Raw genomic sequence first — 27759 nt, forward strand, 5'->3', positions numbered from 1 at the left:
TGTATGGATGTATAGATCTACTGTGGGATGGTGTGGAGAGTCAGTTCTTGTCTAGCAGTCTGCAGGCTTTTGTGGTTGAGACATAAACACTATCGTACCTCCATACAGAAAAGGAAGGATTAAGTTATATTTGGGGCAACAAGGGAAGAACAAAAAGTGAGCACCATCACACACTCCCACAATTTTTATAAAACCAAATATTAGATAGAGGTTCAAAAAGATGTAAATATGTTTTTGCAAGAAATTTTACTACATTTTCTGGTTATCATTGCAAATAATTCATTCTTACAAATCATAACAGATGCGGTCCCTTGAAACATACAAACGATGTGGAGCCCTGGGTACTGTTGCCACGGACCGCTGGGTGAAGAGACTGAATCTGTCATGTGTGCGAGGGTTCTTTATCCCTTGGAAAGGGTCTGTCTTACCTGGCTTTCTGCAAATAAGTGAAGATCTTTTAAGGTTTCCTAAGCTTAAACATTTAGGTACCTTTCATAGTGCTCCTGGGAAGTCACAATCAGAAAGAAGTCTCTTAGCCAGCTTAGCCTGCAAGCAATGTGCTTTTCCCCGTGTCCCAGTGCTGCACCTCTGTAATGTGAAGTCATGCAGGCCGAGGTGCAAGTAAGTGTCTGAGTAAGCAAACCACTGTAAATCAGCTCTGAAGGTAGCTCTGCTTGCTCTAGCACCTTCTCTGTACTTACACCTCCTGTGCAACCTTCTTCCCCTCCCAAGCAACAAGTCAGCTTATGACCTTATGTCCTTAATGTCTATTTCTTTCATCCCAAAGGAGAAGCAAAGGGACCCAGATGTAGGCAGATTCAGGCTATGACTTAGAGGTGCCTTTTTGATCTGACTGCGTGGATGTATACAGAGTCAATTTTGCAAAAGATCTCTTTATTTTTTTTTAGCTTGTGCCCCAGGAATACACCAGAAAATGCCTTAACTGTGATGGGAGGACTCGGGGGGGGGGTGGGGGTGTGTCTCAAAAGATAGTTTGCATGAATCTGGTGTTTCTGAAAACACATTTCATTTAAATATTAATGTTATTCAGCAGCATAGTAACGGGAGAGCAAAAGGGCAAAAAAGTCCCAGAAAAACGTTTCTGTGTGTTCAGGGCCATGTTCTCCTGTAGGATTTGTTGCCATAAATTTCTGGGCCACAAAACAGACTGCATTTTGCAAGGAAGGCTGCAAGTTACCAAGAGACTTAATTGGTTTATACTGTTTTAATAAGACCTCCTGGGAAACAGATTTAATAGTGGAGTGCCAGTATCACATAATAAAATACAGTTTATAGAGGATATTACAACGTAAGATACAGTGTGTCTAACTGGAAAGTATTTGCTGAACTTTCAGGGAACAAAATCTAAATCCATTGCTTTGGAAGCCTGGAAATGAGGCTACGTGACCACGGTAGTTAAAAGGAAAGCAAGCTAGCGGTTTAGGTGGAAACTGTCTGCCCCGAGGGAACCAAGAGTTTTCTGTGGGAAGGTCACACAGAGACCTTCCTTTTAGAGAGGGAAATACAAGGATCCAATGTACGGTTTGCTGCAAACCAGCCTCTCGCCCCATTTTCCCTTTCCAACCACAAGGTTTCCTGCAGGGAAAGTGTAAGGTAAGTAATGTCACAGGGAATTTACAGACCTGAACCCGGGCCCCACAGTGTGGGGTCTATGGTCAAGGTGGAAGAGCAGAGCTTACCACATTTTTCATTGCAGGTTGCGAGGTTGAAATCCTGGGGGTCAGACCAAGCTACTGCCGCGAGTACTTCAGTGTCCCCACAGACAAAAACTTTGCAGATGCCATCAGCGATGCTCTTGAGTCTTTGCGGTATGTCAGTAGGGATCGCAAGGATAAGTGTTTGGGTTTGCTATCAGCCTTGCTCTAGGGAGATGTTCAGGATTAGATCCCGGTAGGAAGATGGGAGCTGAGACTGCTTTGTAGCACTGTCATAGACACATCGCCATAACAGACATAGGCCCTTCCATTAAGATCGGAAGGCAAGATGTGCTCATTTCCATGAGTAGGTTACAACACAGAGGAGACATTCCAACTTACTATTTTTAATTTGCTGTTTCTAACAACTTCAAGATCAGTCTGTGAGTATCTGTTCACTGACCCGCAAAGGCAGACTTTGAAATCCTTTGATTTAGAGAGACATTCTGGGAATTTGGAAATTCCAAAATTCAGCTCCGGTCACTCATTTGAGAGTTCAACACTTAAGCTACTTCCACATTTTAGAGCATCTCAGTCACAGTGACTTTGTAGTGGGCATTCCTGTTGTGCAAATATGAACATAGAATAGGCTAGGCTAGGCTAGGCTAGGATAAGATAGGATAGGATAGGATAAGATGATATGAAATGAAATGGAATAGAACAGTTCAGTTGGAAGGGACCTATAGTGTTCATCTAGCCCAACTGATGGGAATGACGGGACAGACAACTCCTAGGAAAAACATGCTCCACACCCAGCTTTCCAATTCCACCATCTCTCATCTAAGCATTAACAAGTGACAATTTCACATAGGTTGCAAAATCAGGGGAAAGTGTGTGGAGCCAGTGCCTTACATTAGCTATAACTAAGCGTTCTCTTTAAAAACTTGTTGGTTTCATAATTTATCCAATCTCAGGGCACATTTCTACTTTACTACTTGTGCACAGCCGTAGCGATTTGAATCTGAAAAGTTCTGTGTTCAGATACTGAGTGCTGATTGTCCTTGAAATAAAGGCTCCAAAATTATGAGACTGCTGCAGGAGATGTTGCTCCCAGTTGCACACTGGGTCCCCCTGCACAGATGCTCACAAATCACAGTGTCATTCACAGGCAGGGGCTTAGAGAGAAGCTTGTCTCAGAACATGAAACATTTAACCCTGAAATGATTTAGCTTAGATTTTAAGGAATTTATCTGCATGTGACATGAGGAGGTCATCTGTGCCATCGGAGGCTTTCTGGAGCTTCTGCTACACTTTAAATTCACTGACTAAAAAAGGAAATGGAAAACTGAATACGGACACCAGCTGTCTGCTGGTGGAAAACCTGAATTACCATAGAAAGCTTTTGGGTCAGGTATTGTTTGGGGATGGGTCAAGATATGCTTGAAGTTTCCTGCCTGGTTTCTATGAAGCATAAGGCTGCTCGGGACAGTTTGCAGCTCTGTAATTGTGAACACGATTAAAAGTGAGGCACAAACTGTTGAAAGCTCCAGCCCCCCAAGCTGCTCTTTTGGATTGCTGGAGCCCATTGAAAGAGTTTCAATAGCTCATTCACCCCGAGTCACAAGGCTGCTTGCTGCTTCCTTCAATGCAAAAGAAGAAAAGGGCAGGGACACAACAGTGCCAGTGGGGCAGCTCAGAAGAGGTCAAAACTGGTGATTCAAGAGAAGAGCAAATCTCTGCCACCACGATGCCTGCCTTAAACACCGGCTACAGCCTGCCGAACAGCCTAAGTCCTACAGATTCTCCTGGACCTGCGGGAGGTCAAGTCTCTGGTATCCATTTACACAGCATCCCTCTTGAATTTCTTGAATAATCATTTGAAGGTGTAAATACTTCAGGGATATACAATAAGAAAGGAGGGGAGAGAATGAACCGATTAAAGATCTGCTAGGTTTTCCTTTTCCTTTCTCTCATTCATCCTCTTTGTTTAGTCCTTTAAAATTTAGAAGACTATTGTCAATGCTGCTGTGCCAGCCCATAAGAAAAGCTTCTGAAACGCCCTTACTGTAGTCGTATTCATTCAGCAGGAGTTAGCATCTCCAGGTAGAAGAACCTTGAGCTGCATTTTACTGTCATTTACATCTTTTGCAAGAGGCTCTGACACCTAAAGCTGTTCAAAGGCTGGCAAATGCAGCGTGTTTCCTTTCCACACCCCAGCTAATTGAAAAAGCCCATTAGGCTGGGGCTGGCACTAGCTCTATGTGGGAAAACAGCCTGTGGCAAGGGCAGTCTGTCGCCTGGAGCACTGCCTTGCTCATAGCAGGTATTAGTAGTTAATGAACTGCATTTATGCTCCCGCCATGCAAACTTTACAGGGACTTCAGGTGGAGAGACTATTTGCACCTTGATGGCCTAAGGGTTAACCTGAATTTGGTTACAGGAAACTCCTGGCCCATCTTAACTTCACCAAGGTCAAAGGGAGTTTTATCAATGCCCTCTGCAAGAGCAGGAGTATCCAACTCATCAGGCCACTGAGCTCCTCTTGCAACCAAAGAGAACCATCCTTCAGGAATATTCACCAGTTTCTTCAAACAGATGCTTTGAGACCATTGTGCAGACAAAAAGTGCACAAAACTAAGTCAAGCACCCATACTAGCAATTAAAACTAAAGCCTCCCTTATCTCTTCATAACTGTAATTTAAGGGCTGTTGTAGTCTACCTATCTTTCTGGACAGGTGTTATGAAGTTTGTGTGGTACTTGCAAAGCGTGTTGATAAAATATAACACCCAGTATCGCCATTGATGCTGTCCAGCTTTCTTCAGCAAGCTTTCCTTAGCCATTTCTGCTAAAAGTACTGATGGCTGGAGAAGACAGGACTAACACGCAGTTAGAAAGACAGATTACTTCTCCCTTGCAAGCCCTGATCAGAGATACCTAGTTTTCTTAGGAAAACAGGTAAAACATGGAAACAAAGAAAAACCCAACCTTACAAGCTCTTGCCTCAGTGGCAACCAATGATAGGACAAGGGGTAATGGGTACAAACTGGAACACAAGAGGTTCCACTTAAACTTGAGAAGAAACTTCTTCTCAGTGAGGGTGACGGAACACTGGAACAGGCTGCCCAGGGAGGTTGTGGAGTCTCCTTCCCTGGAGACATTCAAAACTCGCCTGGACGCATTCCTGTGTAACATTATCTAGGTGTTCCTGCTCCGGCAGGGGGATTGGACTAGATGATCTTTCGAGGTCCCTTCCAATCTCTAACATACTGTGATACTGTGATACTGTGATACTGTGATGTGCTGTACACAATCCTGCAAACTCCTAAGCATGCCCCATAACTACAGCTTCTCCCACTGAAGTCATGTGCAAAGTTGAACATTCAACCTTACAGTACTGAGCCTGCAAAATCTCACTGCAGCCTAAACAAGACCATTTGTTTTATGCAGTAAATGTCTTTCTTATCTTCTGTCTTGACTGAAATGGTCATTTAGTTGCAGGTGAGAATACACAAAGCAGCCTAAGAAGCTAATTAATACAGGCACTGCAGCAGAAGAAAACTATTTCAATAGGTTCAATGAGTGTGTATGTAATGTAGGAATTACAGGGTTAAACCTTACCAGTCAATTTATGCCTAATACAGATGGAAAGTAATGTCTACATGAAGCTGGGGGCCGGGAAGGACTGCTTCATTTGAATGATTTTAAAATCATGAAGAGTGAGACAGAACACTGTTCTACAGAGCCAGCAGTGGAGAAATTCCCACCACAGCAGAGACCTTCAGCTTCCTACAGGGCTGCTCCTCTGAGGCCTCCAGCAAACTTACAAATGCAAATGGCAGACCCTAATTCATGCATTAAATCCCTCACCTCTGATATCTTCTCTTCTGTCTCACTCATTACACCACATTAATCAGAGAATCTGGACCCGTCAGGACATCACACAAAGTCTTTTTGTAGGGGTCTTGATCTGGATGAAGGCATGTATTGTGGATGGCACACCCTGTCATATCTTAATAACAGTAGAAGAAGACAGTGTTTGAGCTTCATGAGTGTAGATTTGTGATTTTATCCACACAAATTGCTCTCAGGGAGGTTTACAGTGAACCATAAAGTGGACATGAAAATGTAATTAAGCCCTGATATACGCACTATCCACACTAATTAGGCTGAAGGCATTCAGTGCAGAAACATGTGATCAGCTAAATTTGTGCAGCTCTGAGATTACCTGAGCTTCCCTTAATAATAATTAAGTTTCCCTTAATAATAAAAACACTCCTGAAAATTTCTCCCCAGTTCATACCACTTGGCAAGGTCATGGAAATACTCATCCTGAGTTGACCTTGGTGGTTTGGAAGACCTCACACAGGAGAAAGACAGAAGTGCCAAACTTTAATTAAAGCACATTTGACTGGTAATTCCCACAGTCCTTTTAATAATGTCATTCAGCACAGAAATCAGTATTTCTTCTGGGTCCTTCTTTGTCCTTAAAGGAAAAGCTGCCTTCCTTATTCAAAGAGGCAGTAGAGGGCTGCCAGTCCAGCCTTTAGCTGTACATGACAGTCTGTACCTGGAAGCTCTGATGGGATCTCAGGCAAACTCAGGGGACTCTGGGCATGAATAGAATCATAGAATGGTTTGGGTTGGAAGGGATCTGAAAGCTCATCCAGCTCCAAACCCCTGCCACAGGCAGGGACACCTTCCATTAGACCAGGTTGCTCAAAGCCCCGTCCAACCTGGCCTTGAACACTTCCAGGGATGGAGCAGCCACAGTTTCTCTGGGCAACCTGTGCCAGTGCCTCACCAGCCTCACAGTAAAGAACTTCCTTATGGCTTACCTGAATCTGCCTTGTTGAAGTTTGAACCCATTACCCCTTGTCCTATCACTACACTCCCTTATGAAGAATCCTTCTGCAGCATCCCTGTAGGTCCCCTTCAGATACTGGAAGGCTGCTATGAGGTCTCCTGCTATAACGAATAATGAGCCCAGCTGTGCAACAGCAGGTAGGAAAGCACAGGCTAGGAGCAGAAAACAGGGTTTTGTAGCTCTGTGTGTGGTGAGAACAACAAGGTTGGCAGTCAGGAGCAATCCATGTGCATCAGCCTCTCACTCCTTCTCCTCCCTCCCACCTCCAGCAATGGCAGTGCAGAGATGGCCGCAGTGTACTATGAGCGTATTGACGTGGAAGGCCACCACTATGGTCCTTCATCCCAGCAACGTAAGAATGCTTTGAAGGAGGTGGACAAAGCCTTGAGCAACATGATCACGCTCATCAAGGTGAGTGGCATCCGAAAACCCACCTCCCAGCTGAGTCTGGAAAAGGCTTTTGAACCTGCTCTTTCTGGCATGGCCAAGAGCTTAGTTACTGCCTGTTAGTTGGGTTTGTTGGCTGTAAACTTTTAATTCCTGAGAAAGAGAGGCTACCAAAGAGATGTGGATGTCAAGGCACCATTCCCCTAATTTTATTTTCATCGATGCTGTTATAATCCTCCTAATGGATTATTACACCAACAGCCCCAGGAAGCCGTAAACCAATATAGATGTTGTTCTGTTTATAACTTGGGTTGCTGGCTGGGCTTTATAGTAGGCAAACAAAACAAAACTGCTTGCTTCCTAAGGTTTGTGGAATCACACAATTAACTTTTATAGCAGTTTTTATGTACTGTTCAGAACTCTGTACTTTAAACTTTGTTTTAAAAAACATTATCTACATGATACTGCAGTGAGAAAGGGAGGACGCCAAGCGTTTGGTCAAATGTCAGTTCTGTGAATTCTTCTGACAGTGACTGGAGTTCTTTAGTTCCAGTGAGGAGAGGAATATGTATTTCAAGTTTCACTAAATTATAAAAGCTCTGATGATAAGTGCTTGCGCTTGGGAGGAGAAGAGAGGAACACTCCAGCCACAGGTAGCACCATAATGAAGTTGCTCTTCCCCAGCTGTTTTGGCCTACATACGAACAGTTGGGTAAAATCCTGCCTAGGACCAGCGGGACAACTAGTCTGTGGGGCTGGGATGTAGGGCTTGGTTGTTTAGCAGAGGCATGGATTTACTTTCAAAATCTCTCTTTGGCACTAACCTCTCAGACTCTTTCAGGGCAGCAAGTGAGTGTCAATGTCCACCAGTGTGGGTGGTAGCAAAGCACATTGCAGGGCATTTGTGGCCGTGCTCCTTCTGCCCAACTTCCCTTAAATCAGTGGGGTTAAATGGGGATTAAGATTTTCCAGTGGGCACAGTGTGAAGCTCTAACCTGTCCTTAATGGCTGTCATACACTCGCTTCACAGAGCAAGGGCCTTCAGAATGACGTCAATGTCCTCCTCTTCTCTGATCACGGGATGACAGACATCTCCTGGGTGGACAAAGTGATTGAGCTGAAAAACTATATCAATATGAGTGATACCATACAAATGAAGGACAGAGGTCCTGTTGTGAGCCTCTGGCCAGCTCCAGAGAAGCACGCGGAGGTGAGTGCAACTTATTTTGATTTACTCAGTTTTGTGTTTCCTTGATTTTTATGATGTTTGTCTCTTTTGTTTGCTCACAACATCTAAGTCCTGCTCCCAGAGATGTGTGTAAAAATCAACCTGAGGCTCTTACTGGGAGTCAGACGTAGGTCCTGTGACACTCTTGTGACGCTGGTTTCTGAAGGGAAGTCACACGATGCAAATTACAAAGCATGAACTTTCACCATTATTTGGCACAGATAACTGTTTTCAAAGCCCACCACTATGTACTGCTGATAAATAGCTAAAAGATTTTAGTTCAAAATCTATTTTCAGGATTTCTTAAACATATATTAGTTGATTCTACGATTCTATGATTTATTGACACTCCAGCTGGGATTTCCAAACAATCAGGAGCAGGTCTGGCATTCATATTCCAGTAAACTTCCATAGAGTTTGAGGAATCAACTCCATTAGTCTGGAATTGCAAAAAATAATTCTTTACAATATTTTCCTTTGAAGAATTTTGATGAATGAGTGTATTGGATTGAATCAACCATAAAAGCCCAAGGCCAGAACTGCAGGATTTTGAGGAACAAATTAAAACAACACAGAAAAAAATTGGGAAACCACTTGTAAAGAATGAAAATGCAGCATCTGTAACTAATAGACTAGTACTTTAACCAGAAACCAGTGCTTGAGAAGTCACTGTTGCTGTCCTCAGAATATGGTCAAGTGGATGTACAGAACAGGCCGCGCAAGCTCCAGGTGAATAACTTTGTTTTCTGTATTATGTTTTAGCCAGGTCCAGTCTATTGTAGCTTATGCAATATTTTTTTGAAGAGAATACTTGCTATGTTTTGCTCCCAAACAGGCTCTGCAGGAATTGCGTAGCTGTGATAGTCTGAACATTTCAAATTAGTGCCCGAATTGAAAGCTGACTTAGAGGTGTGCATAAGCAGTTCAGTCAGTGCTCCTGTAAGGGACTGCAGCATTTATATGTGCTCTCCTCAGCCTGAACTCAGAGATCTCTGTTTTTGTATGCCAGACCTTCAAGCAAGGGCAAGTACAAGTTGCAACTTCATGCAGACATGGGGTCTCTTCTGACAAAGCTCTTAAGTACATGCTTCTCTCTCATTAAACAGCATAATATCCCTAAGGAGAGTAAAGTACAACGCCTCACACCATGGTTTTGTTTTCTTCCTTCATTTCTTTTTAGGACTTCTTACTGGAGTGTTGCTTTTTTATAGCCAAATAAAGGTGATTTTCTGTTTCCAAATAGCCAGATTCCTCTATCCTTAATTTACTTTAAATACACATGTTTAGGAATTAAATAGTATCATAACATAGAGGTTACCACCTTTAAGAGTCACCCCATTTTGAAGCACTTGAGGTACTGGTGAAGCACCAGGACCACTCTCCAGTCCAGGTCATGGTGGGAGGGTCTGGCTGAGTGGCACAATCACACCCTGGTGCCATCCTTGTGGCAACTACGTATCGATGCAAATCTCTTGCACACATATACACACAAGTGGACATAGCTAAAAAGCTAGTGAAGAACCTTTCATTCTTGGCAGAATTGAGCTATTTATTCCTGAAGAGTCTATATATTTTTGAAAAAAGCATGTACATTCTGGGGACTCCAATAATGGCCATCTTTATGGCATATGAACATCTTCTTTAGGCATTGAAAGTAGTTTTCTGAATAATTTGTCCACATTTGTGTGATTGTATTCATGACAGTATGGTTAATATTAATAAACCACTTGTAGGGCATTGTACAGCTTCAAAGCCTCAGGCATTGGCTGATAAACCTCACAGCATCCTTACGAAGCAGGTAACTAAGCACTGTATCATAGGGATTGACTGGTTAAGTGTAAGAAACATAGGTGAGATGACATTAGTTGCTTGCTCAAGAGCACAAAGAGAGAATAGGTGGCAGAGGCCAAAGCCAACATCCCTTTTTTGCATCTGTACCCAGTCCACATAGTGCTTTTGGGCATGTTTCACTACTTAGCTTACTGTCTTCTGTGATGGTTTGATTTCTACTGATCTACATCTGTAGGTTGATACACTCACATGCATATATTCATTGAGTGTATGTATTACAAATGTGTATAATACCTGAAGTCATGCATTCCTATGTGTTTATGATCCAAGTTTTGAGAACCTGCTAAACCACACATACAGGTTTTGCACAGTCATCATCTTTGGATCAGCAAAGGCCCAGTTTGAATGTGCCATTAAAGGAGCTCAGCCATTTTACATATTTAGGTGTTTCCAGGTACCCATAGGTGTGTATATGTTCTTTACAGCCATGAGTGTCCTAACATTTGTTTTCTTTGCAGATATATCAGAAGTTGAAAGGTGTGGAACACATGAACGTTTATAACGTACAGGATATTCCAGACCGGTTTTTCTATAAAAAAGGAAAATTTGTGTCTCCTCTGACTCTCGTGGCTGAGAAGGGATGGTTCATAGTAGAGGTAAAATAGAGAAGCAAAATACTTATACATGAATGTGGAAAGGTGCGATATATATGAAAACAATCAGAAAAACGTAACGATTCCAAGTGTTACATCCTTCACTTGGGCTGACTACAAAACTGATGTCAAATATTGCAGTGTGCTCACAAGAGCCTAAAGGCACAGCAGCTATGCTGATGGTAGGCAAAGTTAAATAGTCAAGGTGGTTCTTTTTTCTGCATTGTTATAAAATAGGAGGAGTTTGTTTCCCATTCCAGTTTCATTGCTTTACTTCTCTTCCCCCTGCCTACCTGCCTTCACCTTAGACAGAAAAAGGTTGTTTCCATTTCAAGACCTTGCTGTCCCTCTATTCAACTGTACTTTGTGGCAACTTTTGCTTCTGCCTGGCTTCCCACCCACCAGATCCTGTCCTAAAAATACCTCATTTCTCCCATGTCCTCCAGTCTCAAAAGGGTCAGACTGGGGATTTACTCCTTAGAAATGCTCAGTGCACACACTGCAATCTGGTAGCTTGCTAAGCACACGAGAAGAGATTTTTCATAACAACTTATGTTGTTACTATAATTATTGACATTATTATTTTGTCCTTGTATCACCACTGATCATCTCCACATTACAGCTATTAACAGCATCTCAGACAGCTCAGAGGTGAGGCAGCTTACATAGCTTCCAAGTGGGTAAAGTGAGAAGCAATGCTGAGTGATTTGACCAAAGCCATACATTAAGTCAGTAAGGTGGTGACAGAACCAAGGAGTCCTGGGTTTTTACGCTGCCCCAGTGTAGTCACTGCCTTGCAGATCACTGTAACTCAGTTGAGCATCTTCTCTCATGATCCTCAGAGCTACTGCTCACCAGGCTTTGCTCAAGATGACCCACACCACCACATTTCTCACTATCTAACCTGACTTTAGGGTAATAATTCCTACAGCTGAATACAAATGTGCCTCTAAGAAACTCCAACTGCTTTTGAGTACATTTCTGGTTAAAACCCATTTCTGGTTAAAAAGAAAATATACGTATAAAAGCTGGAGTTCAGATCCAGGCACCTGAAGCAGGAATCTGAAACATTTTTGCCAAAACAACTTTAAAAAACTGCAACTCAACCCTTTTGTATCAAACTCAACCCAGAACATTTTTACATATTCTGTGGAAAAAAAGAAAGGCACTTTAAAAAACATCATTGAAACTGTGACAAACCTTAATAACAGTGCAGCAAACACTGCTGCCGTGGTAATTATTTCTGTCTCTCTGCCCATTCCTTCCCATTGTTTCTGATTTTCGAGAATGTCCTCTCATTAATGCTGTCAGATTTTCCTTCTCCTCAGTACATTTTCATTATCTGTGAATGGGAGTGAAAATGAAAGTTTCCTGTCATGTTTTTAAAGCAATAATTGAGCCTTCTATTATACTTTCTGCCCAAACCCCTGCAGAGAGGATGTTTAGCTCTTCCTTATCATGCTCATGGGGTGTTTTACTCTCTGTTGGATAGTGGATAGCTATAAGCTGTTTGAAAAAGGGGAATTTGGAGGGGTGGGGGTGGGAGGGAAGGAGGAGGAATGTGTCTGAAAGATCCATGTTTTGTTGGGGTTTTTTCCAGCAAGGAGCATAGGAACAAAGCCATCCGCATTTTGGTTAAAGCAGGATGAGGAGGGATTTTATGAACCTCCAGTTTTATGGAAGCTGGTCTGCTAACATTATCTCAATATCTCCACGTGAGTGACAGGTCCCCATCCTTTGAGCAGAATGTTCCCCAGCTGCTCTCCTGCACGCAACGATGGCTTTAATCCTTAGGGCTGCGTGCTCACCCTGCATACATCCCAGTGTACTTCCCAAGTTTTAGGGAACAGCTGCTGTACAGCTTCTAAACTTGCACATGCAGGGGAAAGTCCATTATCGACAGTCCCAGACATGCCTGCTTCATCCTTGAGGAGCAACGCTAGACCACGCTTGGGCTGAGTCCGAAAAGTCACGAAGTTGAGTCCTTGGTCCCACTGGGCTTGCCAAAGCAGGCATGTCAGAGTGCTGCCAGTGCCCTGGCCCCAAAGAAGCCTCAGGGCTTTGTGGGGTTTGCTATAAGGCTTCTAGAGCCTGATGCGCTAGAAGGGCAGCACTGAGATGCTTTCAGAGCCCTTTCCCTCAAGCTACTGCTGCTAGCGGCTCCATTTCATGAGCTCCTACTTCAGCTGCAGCTGTGAAAGAAGGTACTGTGTTTTTTCTCATCCAGCTGGCAGCAAAAGTAACGGCAGCGGCTGTGACTGCACATCTAGCTGTGAACAGGTATCTCCTGGTGTCTTGGTGGGCGATGGGAAGGCACACTGCCTCCTGCACTTGACATCCCTGGAGGAGCAGCTGAGCCCATGACACCTGACAGGACCATGGAGGGGTGTAGGTTCAGCAATGTCGTGATACTGCCAAAGAAACACCACAAGTTAGAGGTGACTTGGCTTGTGTGGAGTTGTTGCTAACAAAAGCAGTACAGGTTGCCTGATGGTGAGCAGCTCAGTGACAATTAGTCCCCAGGAACCACAGTAAGCAGAGCTGCAGTGTAAGGAGGTGCTATGGTAGGAAGAGGGGAAGGAGTCTATTTTCTCCTTGGCTTGCTCTGAGTGTTATCAGTGAAATAGATGGGGACAAGGAAAGACATTTAATTTGTCAGCTAGTATTGTTTAATTATCTGGTACATCTGCGGACGGTTATGTACAAAGAAATGCAGAGGATAGTCAGGGGGTCCCCGGGAAAACAGTTGGAAGATCTACACCTCATAGCCATAATGTGATAATCACTGCTGTCCTCAGTGCTCCTGCACTTGGGAAGAGGAGGAAAATGAAAATCAGGCAAAATAAATGTTTGCAAAAGGAAAGGGATCCTTGGTCAATCTGCTTCACTATCTGCAGGGGCTGCAGCAACACTCGTACCACTCATGGGAATGTGGGAGACTCTGCTAGGGCATCTTCTGTGCTTACATGATGGAGTGTGAAGCCCAGACCTGGCTGCTTAGGGAACTGTAGCTCCTTTTCTGTAGTGACTGGAGAAATTAATGCCAGCGGTCTAATGAACTGACAGCTCATGTTTTTGTCTAAGTTCTGGGGATATCTGTAGTGTCACATCAGCTGCCAGCCCTAGGGAGCATGGGGCAAGAGAAACTCACAGAAAGCATTGGTCCGGCATTTTGGGCAGCCCCTATGGACTGCTGCTCCTGAGGGGGCACTGCTGTAGGTAGTCTGGTAAGAGCTGCTAATACAAAGCAGAAGAAATTAAGGAAGGAATTTAAAAGTATGAGTTAAGTGCAATATGGACAAGGAAGAATGAGAATTATGATGACAAATTAGTAAAGCATGGATGCACTGAGCAGGGAGAGAAAACAGAGTGGTGTATGCCAAGGAGAGGGGACTGAGCCTGTGTTCCCTGGAAGGAACCTCAGTGCTTTAATACTAAAACAAGCAGGGAGAAGAAGTAATAATCATTAGAAAGTATATAGCAGGGGTGATATTGTATTGTTTAAGCTGACTAGCCAAATGGAGCAAAAATGGCTCTTTTTTCTATGGTGCCAATGGCATGTTGGGCAGAACAACACACCATCAGATCCATGCTAGCATGCAGTGGGAGAGGGACACCACCATGCTTAAACGTGTCACACACGGCTGTGATACTTTGTGCTCACAGCAGAACTTCAGATGAGTGAGAGGCAGAAAGTTGTCCTCCCTGCTCACCTGGGAGATGGGCTACTGGCTGAGGCGGCAAAGCAGGAGGGGGCTGGTGGGGTGGTACAGCAAATGGGGACGCAGAATGGCACCACACAGCACCCCACACACAGCCCAGGAGACAGGCACTAACTGTGCTCTGCTGTCGTTGTCCAGAGCAGAGACAAGCTCCCCTTCTGGGAGAACGGGACGGGGAGGAAGGAGGCCTGGCAGAACGGCTGGCACGGCTACGACAACGAGCTCATGGACATGAGAGGGTTCTTCCTTGCATATGGGCCAGGTACAGTGCTGCCATCCCCAGTGTCCTGCTCCCCAACAGCCCCATGGCCCTGACGCAGTATCCCTGCAGCTCCTGGCATGTCAGGACCTCGATGTGGCACTCTGCGATGCCCCAGAATTACAAATAGATGGCAGGATTTCCCCACTAAGGCTGGATAACAGGCAGGCTCCTAGTTCTGTGTCTGTTTCATAGCTGGAGGAACAAGGCAGAGGGATGTGAAGGGATTTGATCAGCCCCTCTCTGACATCCCCCCCCCCCCCCCCCCCCAGCACAGTAACTTTATCCCCTTGCCCTATTTGCCTAAATTTTAGCCTTCATTTTTAATTCTATTTGAAACACGTTTGTTCTCCTTTTGTTGGTGGATTCACACTCACTAACACAGAGCCCTTTCTTTGGGAAGGCCACAACATCCCTCACTCACCTGTCTGATGGGCTGACACAAAACCCCTGGTTTCCATTTCATCAGGCCCTTTAAACACTGCTGAGCACCAGGCTACAGCTGCAGACAGGAGCAAAAGCAAAGCAGAATGTACAATGCAATTATTGCAGGCTATTAAATCTACAAAGCACACACAGTAAAGTAGCTCCTGTAATTAATAATTTTTTTAAGGTTTTTTAAGTTTTTAGACCAAAATTGGACTAGAAGTAAAAAAAATGAATATAAACATTCAGAATGGTTTTGTTGGGCTATGTTATAAATTGTATAGCATGCCACATCCCAGCCTGCCCTTGCTCCACAGCACCCCACATTTCAGAGCTGAGCCCCAAGCCGTATGATGCCAACTCCTCTCATTTGCCTGTTTCCCTGCAGATTTCCGATCCAACTACCGAGCACCTCCCATCAGATCCGTGGATGTTTACAACATCATGTGCAGCCTGGCAGGGATACAGCCGCTGCCCAACAATGGCTCCTGGTCCAGGGTGGAATGCATGCTCCGAAACACGGCCCCCTTGGCACCGCTGGCCCCGCGCAGCTGCTGCGCCCTACTGCCAGCTCTACTGCCCCTGCTGGCTGTGCGGATCTCCTTACTGTGACCCCCAGCAGTGCCACCATGTCACCAGCAGCGCCACCCCTCTCTTTTCTTCTTCATTCGAATAATAGCTTCATTAATAGAGTGCTGCCTCCCACTGCTCCACCAGGCGTGAATCTGACCCGTCTTGCCTTTACAGCGGGTATAACATGAAGCCAGGTTCCGAGCTGCTCCAAACGCAGCCAGGGAAGTCGGTGCTGCTACTCCAGATTTACAGCACTGGCAACAGCAGCAGAACCCACAAAATTTCTGGTGGGTGCACGTGGGGACTTCTGAGCACCAAACACATCTTAACCCAGCAACTGGGAGGCTCACCCTGGCCCCCAGTGCTGGGCAGCTCAGGGTGGAGATAGACCTCTGTGCATTTAACTGGGTTCTTTCTGATTCACTCCTTCACCTCCAGCTCCCTCCCCAGCACAGCCCCAACTTCTTACAATGCCAAGCCCTGTCTATACCAAGCTGTTCTTCAAAGAGCTTTGCCGAGTGACCGTAACACTGAGAGAGGTGGTCGGTGGGAGAGCAGCCAGAGCATCCTGCTTCTCTCAGCCTCTCTTTCTTCATTTTCCACAAAGCGAGGCCTGGCCCTGCACACCTCCAGGGTCAGGCTTTCCTCATGGACCACGGGAGCAGGGAGGGCTGGGAAAGGGGAGAGTGATTGAAATCCTCCACTTCAAAACCAGTAGGACGGTGGAAAGTCACTGGGACACACAGGGGTCAGGAGAAAGAAGGATGAGGAATCCTGGCAATTAACAGCATCTCTGCCTCTCCTGGTGAAGATAATATCGTCTGCTCAGGTTTTGGGGGTTTGTACCTAGTTGTACCTGAAGGCTTTTCAACATTTACTGCTCTCTCCACTGCTGCCTGGTGAGCAGCACATTCTCCTCTAACCTGCGGCAGGGAGAGAGGCCTGTACTGATGGATCTCCCACCCTCTCAGTTAATCCTAGATAATATTTCCACCACGGGCTATCAAGCCCAAACAAAGTCATAACAGCAGTGTTAAATAGAGGAAAGGTTAGAGCTATTGTTGGTGGTGCCTTTGGGAGTGCTCAGCGCTTGTTCTGATATACCTCTGAACCAGGAGCTCTCCATGACAAACTGCCTTTGGAAGGATTTAGGTCCCTCCCCATGCAAAATAAACCTCTAGGACTTACTATTCCTGTGGATCCAGAGTCAAGCATGATCCATGTGTGTGCATGTGGTACACTGCGTTTAAGGGTGAGTGATTACACGGCAGAAAAAAAAACAAATACCAAATTAAACTTGACAAAAGACACTGTAATGGCCATAAGGATTTATGTAATGTGTCTTTAAAGCTCAAGTGAGCCATCAAATCAATTGGGAGAAGAAAAAGGGAGAAAATCAGTCTTTGTTATTAGATTGTTGAGTATAAAAGGCAATTTAGTGCTTTCGAAGCATTTGCAGTAGCTGTAAAACAAGCACCTATTGTTCAGAGTTCCCTGTTGCTCTTTAATGGTCCAGGCACGATTAATTTGTTGGAGCGTATTGTTAAAGTGAAAAAAATATCAGTATACAAGAAACCAAATGACTAAACCACCAAGTTTTGTTCGAAAATCAACAGGTTGCAGCCAGTGCCTGCTAATCCCCCCACAGCCTGCCATTTTAACTCTATAGTGAGCAGAACCCAAGGTCTTCTTACAGAAGAAAAGACCCTAAAATGATAGGGGTATATCCAACTTCTCAATTATACCAACAGGAATTGGAAATAACAAATAAGGTCCATCGAGTTGTTCCAGGGTCGGAACATGACGCATGGAACCAACACTGACCCTTGTGAGTACTTTGTGTAACTTATTTTTGTGACTGATCATTTTGGTCTGGGTCCATATGCAAGTACTGCAGAGTAAATCTAATTGCAATATGACTTGTTTGACCTTAATGAAAGCATTGTGTGTACGGCAAAAGGGGGATTTGGTGGCAGACCTGCAAGAAAGCAGCTCATTAGCTTCAGGAGAGCTACAGATGATTATTTTTGAGAAGTGCATCTTTCTTCCTGGGAAGCGTTGTACCTCTGAATCAGTTCGCATTCTCATTCCAAAATCACATGTTTTGACTCTTGCCTATTTTTCTGTATACTATGCAAAGGAGGACGGTGTATTTTAAAACCTATTTCTGAATGATGTTTTTATACAATGACTGATTGTGAATGAGTGAATAATTCTAAGAATGGTGTTGGGGAAAATGTGCACCTTTTTGTAAATGCTGTAAGGTTTGGGGGAAGCAAAAGACATTCCCATAATGCCTTGCCTTTCTGGTTTGATTGCTGCATCAAAGTGTGATAAACAGTGTTTGAAGCTTGTGCTGATTAATCATCAGAAAGATAAATGATAACATTGTTTAGAAATGGCAAAGCTGTCAGATGTAAATTAGGGACATTAAAAACATCACAGGAGATACTGTAGCTTGTATACACAGTCCTTTTTTCCAGATGCATTTCAATATTTAACTGTTGAACATCGCCCAGGGACATGTAATTCACATTAGCAAATGGACACAACAAACCTTTTCTCCTTAGAATAGAAGTGAGCCCAGGATGCTCTCTCCAGACCCACTTCTCCAAGCCCACCATCACATCAGCTGCTTGCGCAGAAGCCGGGTGCATTGTACCAGGGTTCAGTTGATTAAGGCTTTCCAGAGCCTTCATGGTAGACCCCACTTCCCAGCATGGGATGGTGCAAATGGCAGCAAGGCCTCAAAAACCAACACCAAGGGCCTCAAGGACAAGGGGCTCTAATCCCTCTTTAAGCTCCACAAACTAACAACAATGTTCATGGAAGAGACTGATCTAATAGAAATAAGTCTCCAGATCTACTCATTGGGATTTATCTTGTCTTCCTTACATTAATTGACCACATGGGCAGTGAGGGGATGATGGAGGAGAAGCAGTGCAGGTATACTAATAAGCCCTTTAATTCACAGCAGGACTCCCTTTGAACTGGCAGCACTGCCTATGTTTGTCCAGAGATGCTCCCCTTGTGTCCAATGAACATGGGTCAAACAAGCAGGAGGGTGCTGAGGGACCACCTGCATGGGGACAGCATGAGAATCTGTCTTGGCTGCCCATAGCAGTTCCAAAAATGACAATTTCTCACCTAAATGGGATGCAAGTACCAGGACCTCACAACTAAGGGGTGAGTTAGAAGATCCTGTGGTGCTGGCCACCTTCCTTATCTCCTAATTGCTCAGCAGAAGTCAAAACTCCCCACCTCAGGGTGAAATGCATACCACATGAGCTCTGGGAAGTGAAAGGGGTTGGAAAAGCTCCATGTAACATCTCCTCCTCTTTTTCCCTGTAGGGCTGTGCAGAGCAGGCAGGAGGCTGCAAATCCAACAGGATTTTGTTAAGAAAACAAGGCCTAATGAAGGGAAAAGTTTGAAACCCTCTATTTGAGCATAATGAGTCTTTAATAGCTGCTTTGAAAGGCAACTTTCATCTCCATGGAAAAATGTGTTTTGTGTAGGGACTGAAACATTTTTACGTTAAGGGAAGGCTATTGAGGAGTGCTCAAGAATAAGAGCATTTCAGAATGGCAGTTGTCTGGACACCATAATTCCCAAGCTTTGTACAGGTGTTTACAGCTGTATAGATCAGTCTGATAAAATCTGAATTATGCAGAAGTCTCTATGGACTTGCAAACCAGCATAACGTTATCCCAAATCTGGCAAGTCAGTATCAGCAGCACTGTTTCTGCTCTACCAGCCCTGCTCCATCAGGAAATCACTGCAGGCTGCCCAGCACTGCCTGGTCTCCAATTATTCCTGCCTAGCACCCATAGTGGCTTCCTTTGAAGCCACACCACCACCACCACCACCTGATGAGGCTGCCCGTTTCCACTGCTCTGACTGGTTTCCCTGCTGCCTGGGAAGTGTCACCCACTGGACCTGCTGATAAGCTCCCACTCTGGAGCGGAAGACATCCATCAGCAGCAGCACTGCAAGGAGTGCAGTCTCCTACATCGGGACTGGGATGGCTGGGGGAGACGGAAGGAAAGAGCCCTCATTTACCAGTGCAGAGCTCAGGGTCTGCCAGGTCTGGGAATACCTCGGAGCAGAGAAGGGGAGAGGAAAGCAGCTTCCCTGCAGAAAAAAATGGGGTGATTTAAATAGGCAGAGCTGGGAAAAATCAGTACATTTTAGGTGGGAGAACTGAAGCGAGCAAAGTAACAATCAGAACTTTTCCTTCACTCTGTGTTTCTCATTGCTACTCTCTTCCCCCTCCCAATTCTCTTTCTGTTACCCTTTATTCTATAGCTGATTCCTCCTGCCACAGCACCAAACCCCACCACGCCTGACCTGCTGACTCCATGTAGTTTCCTGAGTGAACTCGCTTCTGCTTTGAGTTCAATAGGAAGAAGACCAACCTCAGGGAGACATGGGTGTTTACGTGGCCCTTAATGATCCTTGACAAGAATCAGCTGGATATACTTCCAAATGCAGAGGACTTGGGCTGCATGTACAGCTGTTTGTGTTGTTATTAAACCCTGATCCCACTAGTGGGAAACAAAGCAGCGCAGGAGAGGGGAGCAGGGTGCAGCAGGGATGAGTGACACAGCTCCTTGCTTTGTTACTTGTTCTCACTGACAGCTTTGCTCTAGGTTAAACATGGCACGCTTGTGTTAGGCAGTCCCAGCAGTGCTGCCCAGGAGGACTCTGAGCTCTCATCAGCACAGGGGGACTCTCATTAAAGCAATGAAAGACAGCAATGAAACAGTGAGGTGGGCTGAGGAGCAAGCTGTGGTGGGGGTGGCATGGTGCCCATTCGCTGCACCAGCCCCATGGATCAGAGCTTATCTGAGCTCTGGGGAGCTCATTTCATTTCTCCCCTGACTGCAGAAAATGAGGCATTTTAATATCAGAACTCTAGCAGCCTTTGGGAAGCAGGGGCACCAGGGCGTGAGCAGGAGCTGCCCCTGTGTCCCATGTTGAAGGGTCCCAGGCACATGTTCAAAACAGGCAGTTCCAGCCTTTCTTCAGTGGTCAATGTGCTGCTCATCCTACACCGCTAAAAATCAGTGCACTGGCAACCACTGCTTTGTGCTCCCCTGCGCAGGGTAGTTTTGCCCCTGCAGGCCATGGCCATACAAAGTGACTCAGGAAGGACCTGCTTCTGATTTCTGAGAGGAACCCCCTCTACATGACCCCTGGGCAGAGGGAGGCTCTCTCAAATTCAAGATTAATTTATTAAAAGTGCTTATCTGTGCCTATGTATCCTTCCCTCCATCCCTCTCTCCCTCCATCCCTCTGTCCACCCATCTGTCCATCCCTCCCTCCATCCATCCATCCATCCACCCACCCATAAATCTCTCTCCCTTGCTACTCCATCCATGTCTTCACCCTTATTGGTAGGCTTTTGGTGGCAAGACTTCCCATAGCAGCTGTGAAGGAGGACAGAATAAAACCTTAATGTCTTTTAAGACAGAGTTCAAGCACTTTTATGAGCTGGATTATGGAACACTGCTGCAGGGGCTGGATGGGATGACCTGGAACACCCCCAAAAACAGTTTTGACATAGAAAATTTTTTTTTTTCCCTTTAAACAGAATGAACTCTGGAGAGCCCTGAGTTTTCCTTGTTTCATACAGCCTCTTTCTGCAAGAACAAATGGGATGGACAAATGCAAATCCCACTGACAAGATGATGTTTAATATCCATGATGTGGGGCGCTTTCCAGCAAAAGACAGGCTCTGTTTTACACAGAAATAGCTGAATGCAAAGGCCCAGCAATTAGTCATGCATTTGAAGAAATACAACCCAGTCACAGGGGCTGAATTTTAGATACTTGCTGCTCCAGTTTGGACAGTGACAAATTAAGGCCCTTAAAAAAGCAGGTGTGGCTCTTGAAGAAGCCCTCTGAGGGCAATTAAGCCAGGAAACCAGCTGGTAAGTGTGCAGATGTGACAGCTAGAGCAGCTTCAGAATTAATACGGAGGAGGATGATGAAGGAGTTAATGGTGTAGGAGATGAGGCAAATGACACAGGGTCTGCTCTCCAAAGGGGGTTGCTCCACGGCAGGTGAAGTGCCTCATCATGTGGGATGGGCAGAGCTGTGACAGCCACATGTCCCCACTGACCTGGAGAGCTGCCCTGCGCCTACCACAGATGGGCTCCAAATGAAGCCCCCACCAAAGGACTGCACAAACCACACCCACAGCTTCCCCCTGTGCCCAGGGAGTGCTGCATTCAGGAGTGTCTGAAGCTGATGGCCTGGGCACCTCTGGTAATGCCTGCATACCCCGTGATGGAAAAGGCAAGCAGCTGAGATTGAGGGTGGGTTTTCCCAAATCAGCTCCAATGAGTCAGACCTGCTCCAATTCAACAGGCAGTATCCAGCCAGGTGTTACATACGGTGCTTCATCGTTCCTGATCATTCACCATCTCCAGTGTTTGTTGTTCTGAATCAGTGTCGTGGTTTAAACCCTAGCCAGACAGCTTGTTCACTCACTCCCAGTGAGTGGTGCCGGGCTGGAAGCAATCGAGGCCCCCCTTGCCAGGTCTCTCCCCTTCCCCACTCCCGGAGGAATGGGGAGGAGGATCGAAAGAGTGCAACTCCTATGGGTTGAGACAAGAACAGTCCAGCAACCAATGTACAACACAAATCACCACCGCTACCACCAACGACAACAATGATAAGAGAAAATAACAAGGGAAGAGAATACGATACCACCGGCCAAGAAACAAGTCCCACCCAGAAGCCTGTGTCCTTCCGGGTAACTCCCAGTTACCCCCACCCCGGGCATGACGTGCTGTGTTATGGAATACCTCTTTGCTAGCCTGGGTCAGGCGCCCCGTCTCTGCTTCCTCCCGGCTTCCCCTCCTCCCTGGCAGAGCATGAGCCTCACAAAGTCCTTGGTCAGGGTAAACATCACTTAGCAACAACCGAAAACATCGGTATCACCAGCACCATTCCCAGGCTGGAAGCCAAAACACAGCACTGCACCAGCTACCAAGAAGGAGAAAAATTGACTGCTATTGCTAAATCCAGGACAATCAGCCAAGAAAATGGTTATTTTTCCCCATTGAAAATACATAAAATAATTCAGATACATGTCAAATTTTGAAGGATTTGTAATCTGCTATCAGGGTTACCATTTAGGCAGTGTTAGCAGATGCCATGAAAGCAAACTATGAGTTCCTCATCCTGTTTAGAAAAGGATGCCACCATGATTGTCATCACAATTTCTCTGCTGTTCCTCCCATATTTACTCCTGCTCCACCTCTGTCCACACACCCAGTGGCGTGAGGTACCACTGGGACAGCATTTTGTAGAAACTACCTTCTACCAAAGGGCAGGCTGGGGTACTGGTCCCATTTGCCTCACCAAAGTCTGCTCTTCCCAAGTAATTTGTTGATACATGTCCCTTTCCCACTGTGAATTATATGGGCTATTTCTCAGAAAAAGCTGTTGACACAGATTGCTGTAGATGACTTGTTTGGTTTTTCTCCTCCCCCCTTGTCAATAGGAAAGGATTTCTTCCACTAACATTGAGCTTTGGCATCCAATAACCCTTCCAGGAAGCTGAGCACAGCAGTGTTCCTTTTGAGGCTGCTGGAACATGGCAGAGTGGACAAGGTCTTCACCAGTGTCAACCTCTAAATAAAAGAAAAATATCTCTAGTGAAGAGCCGCTCAGCCCCTTGCCTGTCTCTGTGAAGCTCAGTATTTGAGACACTTCTTATTTTCATTGGCCCTATCTGCAGCACGATGTTGATGAAGCATGGGAAATTTTCCATGTAAAAGGAATTCTCTTTCTGCGTTCACCCCCCATTAGCCTTGCTGTTTGTCACCAGTGTGGGCATGACAGGCCTGACAGCTCCAGCCTGGCCAGCATGCCGAATAATAGCTCAGGTGGGCAGCACTCCCATGGGAAATACCCATTCCCAGTGCCTCTATGCTTGGGCATGGCAGTGATTGCAGCACGGAGAACCTGTTTGGCTTAACAGCTTTCATACAAAGAAATGCATTCTAAGACTGAATAATTTCTCTTATACCGAGGTCAGCATCGGGCCTGGGGCAGGGAGGAGGGTCCCAGCCGACCAGTAACAAGCCCAGCCTCAAAATCCAGTCCTTGCCAAAAATCCTGCAAGGGTGGGACAAAAGAGGTAACCAGAGTGAGCCACAAACACAAACTGAGGCCGTACTGAGCACACCAACTGCAGCTGCAGGGCTGAGACAGCCTCAGCCAGTACTTTTCTCCTGTTTGAAGGGATGGGAATGGGATAATTTAGAGCCAGCAGTAGGTAACCAAAGATGAGTCTTATATAATGATCTGAAACTGTTCTGCATCCGCCTTCCAGTTCCCTGTGACAGCCACAACTAGACACAGAAACACATCCCAGTGACGTTTAAAAGGTTCCATGTACCAGTGTGGTAAATAGAGCCAGTGCCAAAACTTCCCTGCCTCTGAGGAGAAACAATTGCTCGTTGCTTATCCATCTCTCTCCCACAATCTGTTGTGTCTGGAGACTGCTGCCACATGCAAACATCTGGGATGCATCACGAATCTTCTCCTGCTGGAGAGGGATGTTTTTTTGGACACAAACTAAGCTTAGAGGCACTCTGCAGCCTTTGCAAGGGAACAAACAGCAAGTTATTGCACGTACAATAGGAACAGGGGGAAAGAAGGGAGGCTTTGTTCCAAGACAAATGTGGGAGCCTTGAGGGTGAGCACAACCTTCACAAGCACACAGGGAGGGGAAAGGCTAATGGGTTGAGGCAAGTGATTATGACTTGTGTTTTAGGGGGCTGCCTGAGCAGAGGGGAGTACTGCCAGGAGCACTGAGTGCCTAGCTGGGTTTGCAAGCTGTGCCTAGTTCCTATCTAGAGCATGAAGGATGGCAAGTTGTTCTTCAGGCCAGGAGTTAATCAGGGGTAGGGAGGGTCACGGCACTTGGGCAATAGGGAGGAGGAGCATCCATGGCAGTGCTGTTGGGCAGGCCCTGCTGGGATCCATCTCTACCCCTTCTCACAGGGCTTCTTCCAGGATCCTACCATGTCTGTGAATGGGCACCTCCAGGGGGAGCAAGCCCTGGCTCCACTCCTGGCTGGGCACTGCTCAGGGACACCACATCCTTACAGCACATCAACAGACACAGGTCAGAATGTACCAGTACCAATCACTGTTTGGTTCACATCTGTATGAACCAGGCAGGCACACGTAGCTCCCCACCTCAGCTGGCTTTTGGGAGATGAGCATCCTCTAACCTCCATGTAATGCAGAGGTTTTTGTTTCTTGTCTTGAGTTGATATCCTTCTCAAACTGGTGGTCCCAGCAATGACTCCCAAGCTACAGATGTACATGCTCACGTTCCTCTGTTTCAGTGAAACCTTTCGAGTTTTTAAGCCCTGATACTCTGATTCCCTCATTCTCTGTCTAGACAAAAGCATCTGCCCTCCCTCCCTTCCCCTCACATTGCAGAGACCCCAAGCTGGAAGGAATCTGGGCAGAAGCTGGCTGCCTGATGACCCTTCTGTTCATAGGGACTCATGCCGTGGTTGCACCACTGTCTGCATTATCCATGGCACAAGGCCACAGTAATGAGGCAGAATTCACACACTACATGTCAGTATAGTGACAGAGATTATTTTCTTCTTTTTTACCAAAAAGTAAATGCCAGCCGCCTTCATTTTCACCCCGACATGTGGGACTAACTCAGTCACTCTGCTCTGTCTTGACACCAAAGCTGGTGGTCTTGACTGGCTGGACCTGATGATTAGTTAGCCCTGCTACTAATCTGACGCCAAAAAGGCAGCTTCCTCCTTAGCAACGTCCCAAGTGGCTCATTTAGAAAGACAAACAGCTCTGAAATCTGCAGCGGTCTAAATATTTTAAGCAGTAGTGTTTTATTAGTTTCTGGTTCAAGGAAAGTCCACTTGTCTCCAGGTGAATGTTTTAAATGCAGCAAAGAGCTTTTCAAAACTGTTTGTCATTCTGTGGAGCTTTAGTTTTCTGGGGTTTTGGTTTTTACTTCTACCTTCACAAGTGAGGGGGTTTCTCATCTTGTTTTTTCTGTACAAGCTGTGATTTGGTGAAACCATTATCTGCTGTCTAGCAGTGAAGCACGAGAAATACAGTCTTTCCATAGTGGGTTAAAGGCAACAATAAAACTGTAACAGGCAAAGGGTCTTTAAGGAGGCACAATAAACGTATTGGCTGCCTTAGATCTGAGGACTCTTGAGTTTCTTCATTGTGAATGAATAATAAATCTCTGCTGGTGACTACTTGCAAATAAAACGTTACAGTTGGAACATACAATGACTTTCTTCAGAAATAGGTGGGGAGGAGAAGATGGGACACTTGTGTCGCCTGTGCTGTCAGTGTGCGCAGGAGCCAACGGACGGCAGAGCAATGTCAGAGCTGAGGAGCTTTTCAGGTTTCCTCTCCTACTATGCGGCCTACTGTGCCCTTCCCCACAGTTGGACAAGGTAAGTGTCCTGGGGTCGAGATCCCACTGTGGGCTTTGCACCTCTTTTTCTCAGGCTGGGAACTGGGATGGCCTTGAGCTCTTGCACCACGATGGACAGTGTCCCCTGCTCCTCTGCCTCCCCTGACTGATGCTTCTACCGCAGACTGTGGTGGTTACTGCTTTACTGCAAAGCTCTGCCAGGGCTGTGCCTAGATGAGGGTTACAGCTGATCCCATTACAAGCATCTGAGAACGATCACCAGCTTGTGTTAAACCGCTGAATGCTAACTAGGACTTCTCTGGCAGGTTCACCCTGGGCCTGAGCCAGAGGCAAGCACAGAACTGGACACAGAAAAGCCTAAAGCCTCTCCCCCAACAGCCTCCCTGTGCTGGGGGTGAGCAGCAGCAAGGGCCTGGGCTGCAGGGCTCAGCAGGGAGGGAGCTGAGCCTGGGGTTGGGATCAAGGTGACTGGGGTGGGCTGGGCAAAGAGCAGTAGTGCGGAGGGAGGAGAGGGGCTCGCCACAGAGGCAGCAGCAGCATTCACCTGCCATAGCCAGAAAGGCAAATGCCCTTCTCTGCTGTCCCATCCTGGTCACTGCTCACAGTCCTAAGGCACACCCAGCTCTACAGTTTGCTCTTCTCAGTTCTCAAGTTCAGAACCTTGATGGTTGCTCCTGCCTAGTGGTGCATGGAGGTGTGCACGTGGTGGAAACCACAGCTGTGTAGCAATGGCAGGCTCCAGGTACACGGCTCACAAAACATGGTTTGCATTCAAATCCCTTTGATGCACATGCTGCCCCACAAAATTACTGTCTAGGTCCTTATTTTCCAAACCCCCAGCTAATAGGACACAGAAGTTACATCAGCAAGCGGCAGAGCCCGCCTGCACTGAGTGCTCTGCAGTAGGAACTGCAGCACGTTGAGTGTGCGCTGATTGCACTTGCTGGAGTAGTGCTGCTTGGAGCTCAGCACCAGCACTGGTGTACCCTTTCATTCCAGCCTACACACAGCAGGCCGCTGGCTCCTGCTTGTTTTCTCACTGGCAGGGCAAAGCCTGGAGGCACTGGAAGCTGCTTTTGCAGCTTCCCACCAGACTGACCTTCTTCGGCACTTACTAGACACCAAGCTCAACTTTCCCAGGTGCTGACAAGCACAGGGACAAAATGAGAGAGACACAAAGAACTCAAAACAAAAGGCTTCAGGTTTCCATAAGCAAGCAAGCAAGCAAGCAAAGAGGGTACATAACTATGTATTTCAGTGTATGCACAGACATGCTGGTAGATGTATCTACTGTCTCTGCTTACTCTCAAATATCTGGCACCATAGGGTTAAGTTTTCTGCGCTTATTAGGATGAGTGATAAGGAAAAAGACCTAAAAAAGAAGTACTTGGGATTTCCCGTTCCCAGTCCCCATTCATCACTTCTGTGAGAACTGGGCTAAAAATACATTGTTAAAACATGAGGACCTAAAGGCTGGAAGGAAGTTGGTTACTAATGCAAGCTCAGCTATCTTGACACAAAACCACTGGAGGCTATCAAAGTCCCAGCATCTTTGACTCTGCTGCAAAACCCTTCATGTTCCAGTTGCGGTGAACATTGCTGGGGCAATGGTCTCCTTCCTTGCCGTTCAGAAAAGGCCAGTGAGATTCCCCCTATAGCCATTCTCAGCAGCACAGATGGGTATTTTTATAACTGTTTTTCTAAGAATTCACCTGTGGCCTTGCTTGGTGCCCTGAGGGAGAC

At 46.0% G+C, this 27759-nt stretch overlaps 1 protein-coding gene and 1 long non-coding RNA gene across 2 annotated transcripts in view; one reads left to right on the forward strand and one right to left on the reverse strand.

Annotated features, from left to right (window-relative positions):
- Window positions 1–18015, forward strand: part of ENPP6 (ectonucleotide pyrophosphatase/phosphodiesterase 6) — a 34379-nt gene extending 16364 nt beyond the window's left edge. The window contains exons 3-8 of the mRNA XM_061474264.1: window positions 1718–1829; window positions 6790–6931; window positions 7938–8117; window positions 10445–10582; window positions 14440–14563; window positions 15375–18015. Of these exons, the coding sequence (XP_061330248.1) occupies window positions 1718–1829; window positions 6790–6931; window positions 7938–8117; window positions 10445–10582; window positions 14440–14563; window positions 15375–15598 (920 nt within the window). The 3' untranslated portion in view covers window positions 15599–18015. The remainder of the gene's footprint in view (window positions 1–1717; window positions 1830–6789; window positions 6932–7937; window positions 8118–10444; window positions 10583–14439; window positions 14564–15374) is intronic.
- Window positions 18016–18364: 349 nt separating this feature from the next.
- Window positions 18365–20737, reverse strand: LOC133279988 (uncharacterized). Its single transcript, XR_009747030.1, has 3 exons — window positions 19939–20737; window positions 19620–19691; window positions 18365–18638 (listed from the first exon to the last, which is right to left on the reverse strand). It is a non-coding gene; the product is annotated as an uncharacterized LOC133279988 (long non-coding RNA).
- Window positions 20738–27759: the final 7022 nt, after the last annotated feature.

This window comes from Pezoporus flaviventris, unplaced genomic scaffold (assembly GCF_033815535.1).
Source record: "Pezoporus flaviventris isolate CSIRO_AGI_PZ_B2104156 unplaced genomic scaffold, CSIRO_AGI_Pfla_v1 ptg000002l, whole genome shotgun sequence".
Classification (NCBI taxonomy): domain Eukaryota; kingdom Metazoa; phylum Chordata; class Aves; order Psittaciformes; family Psittacidae; genus Pezoporus; species Pezoporus flaviventris.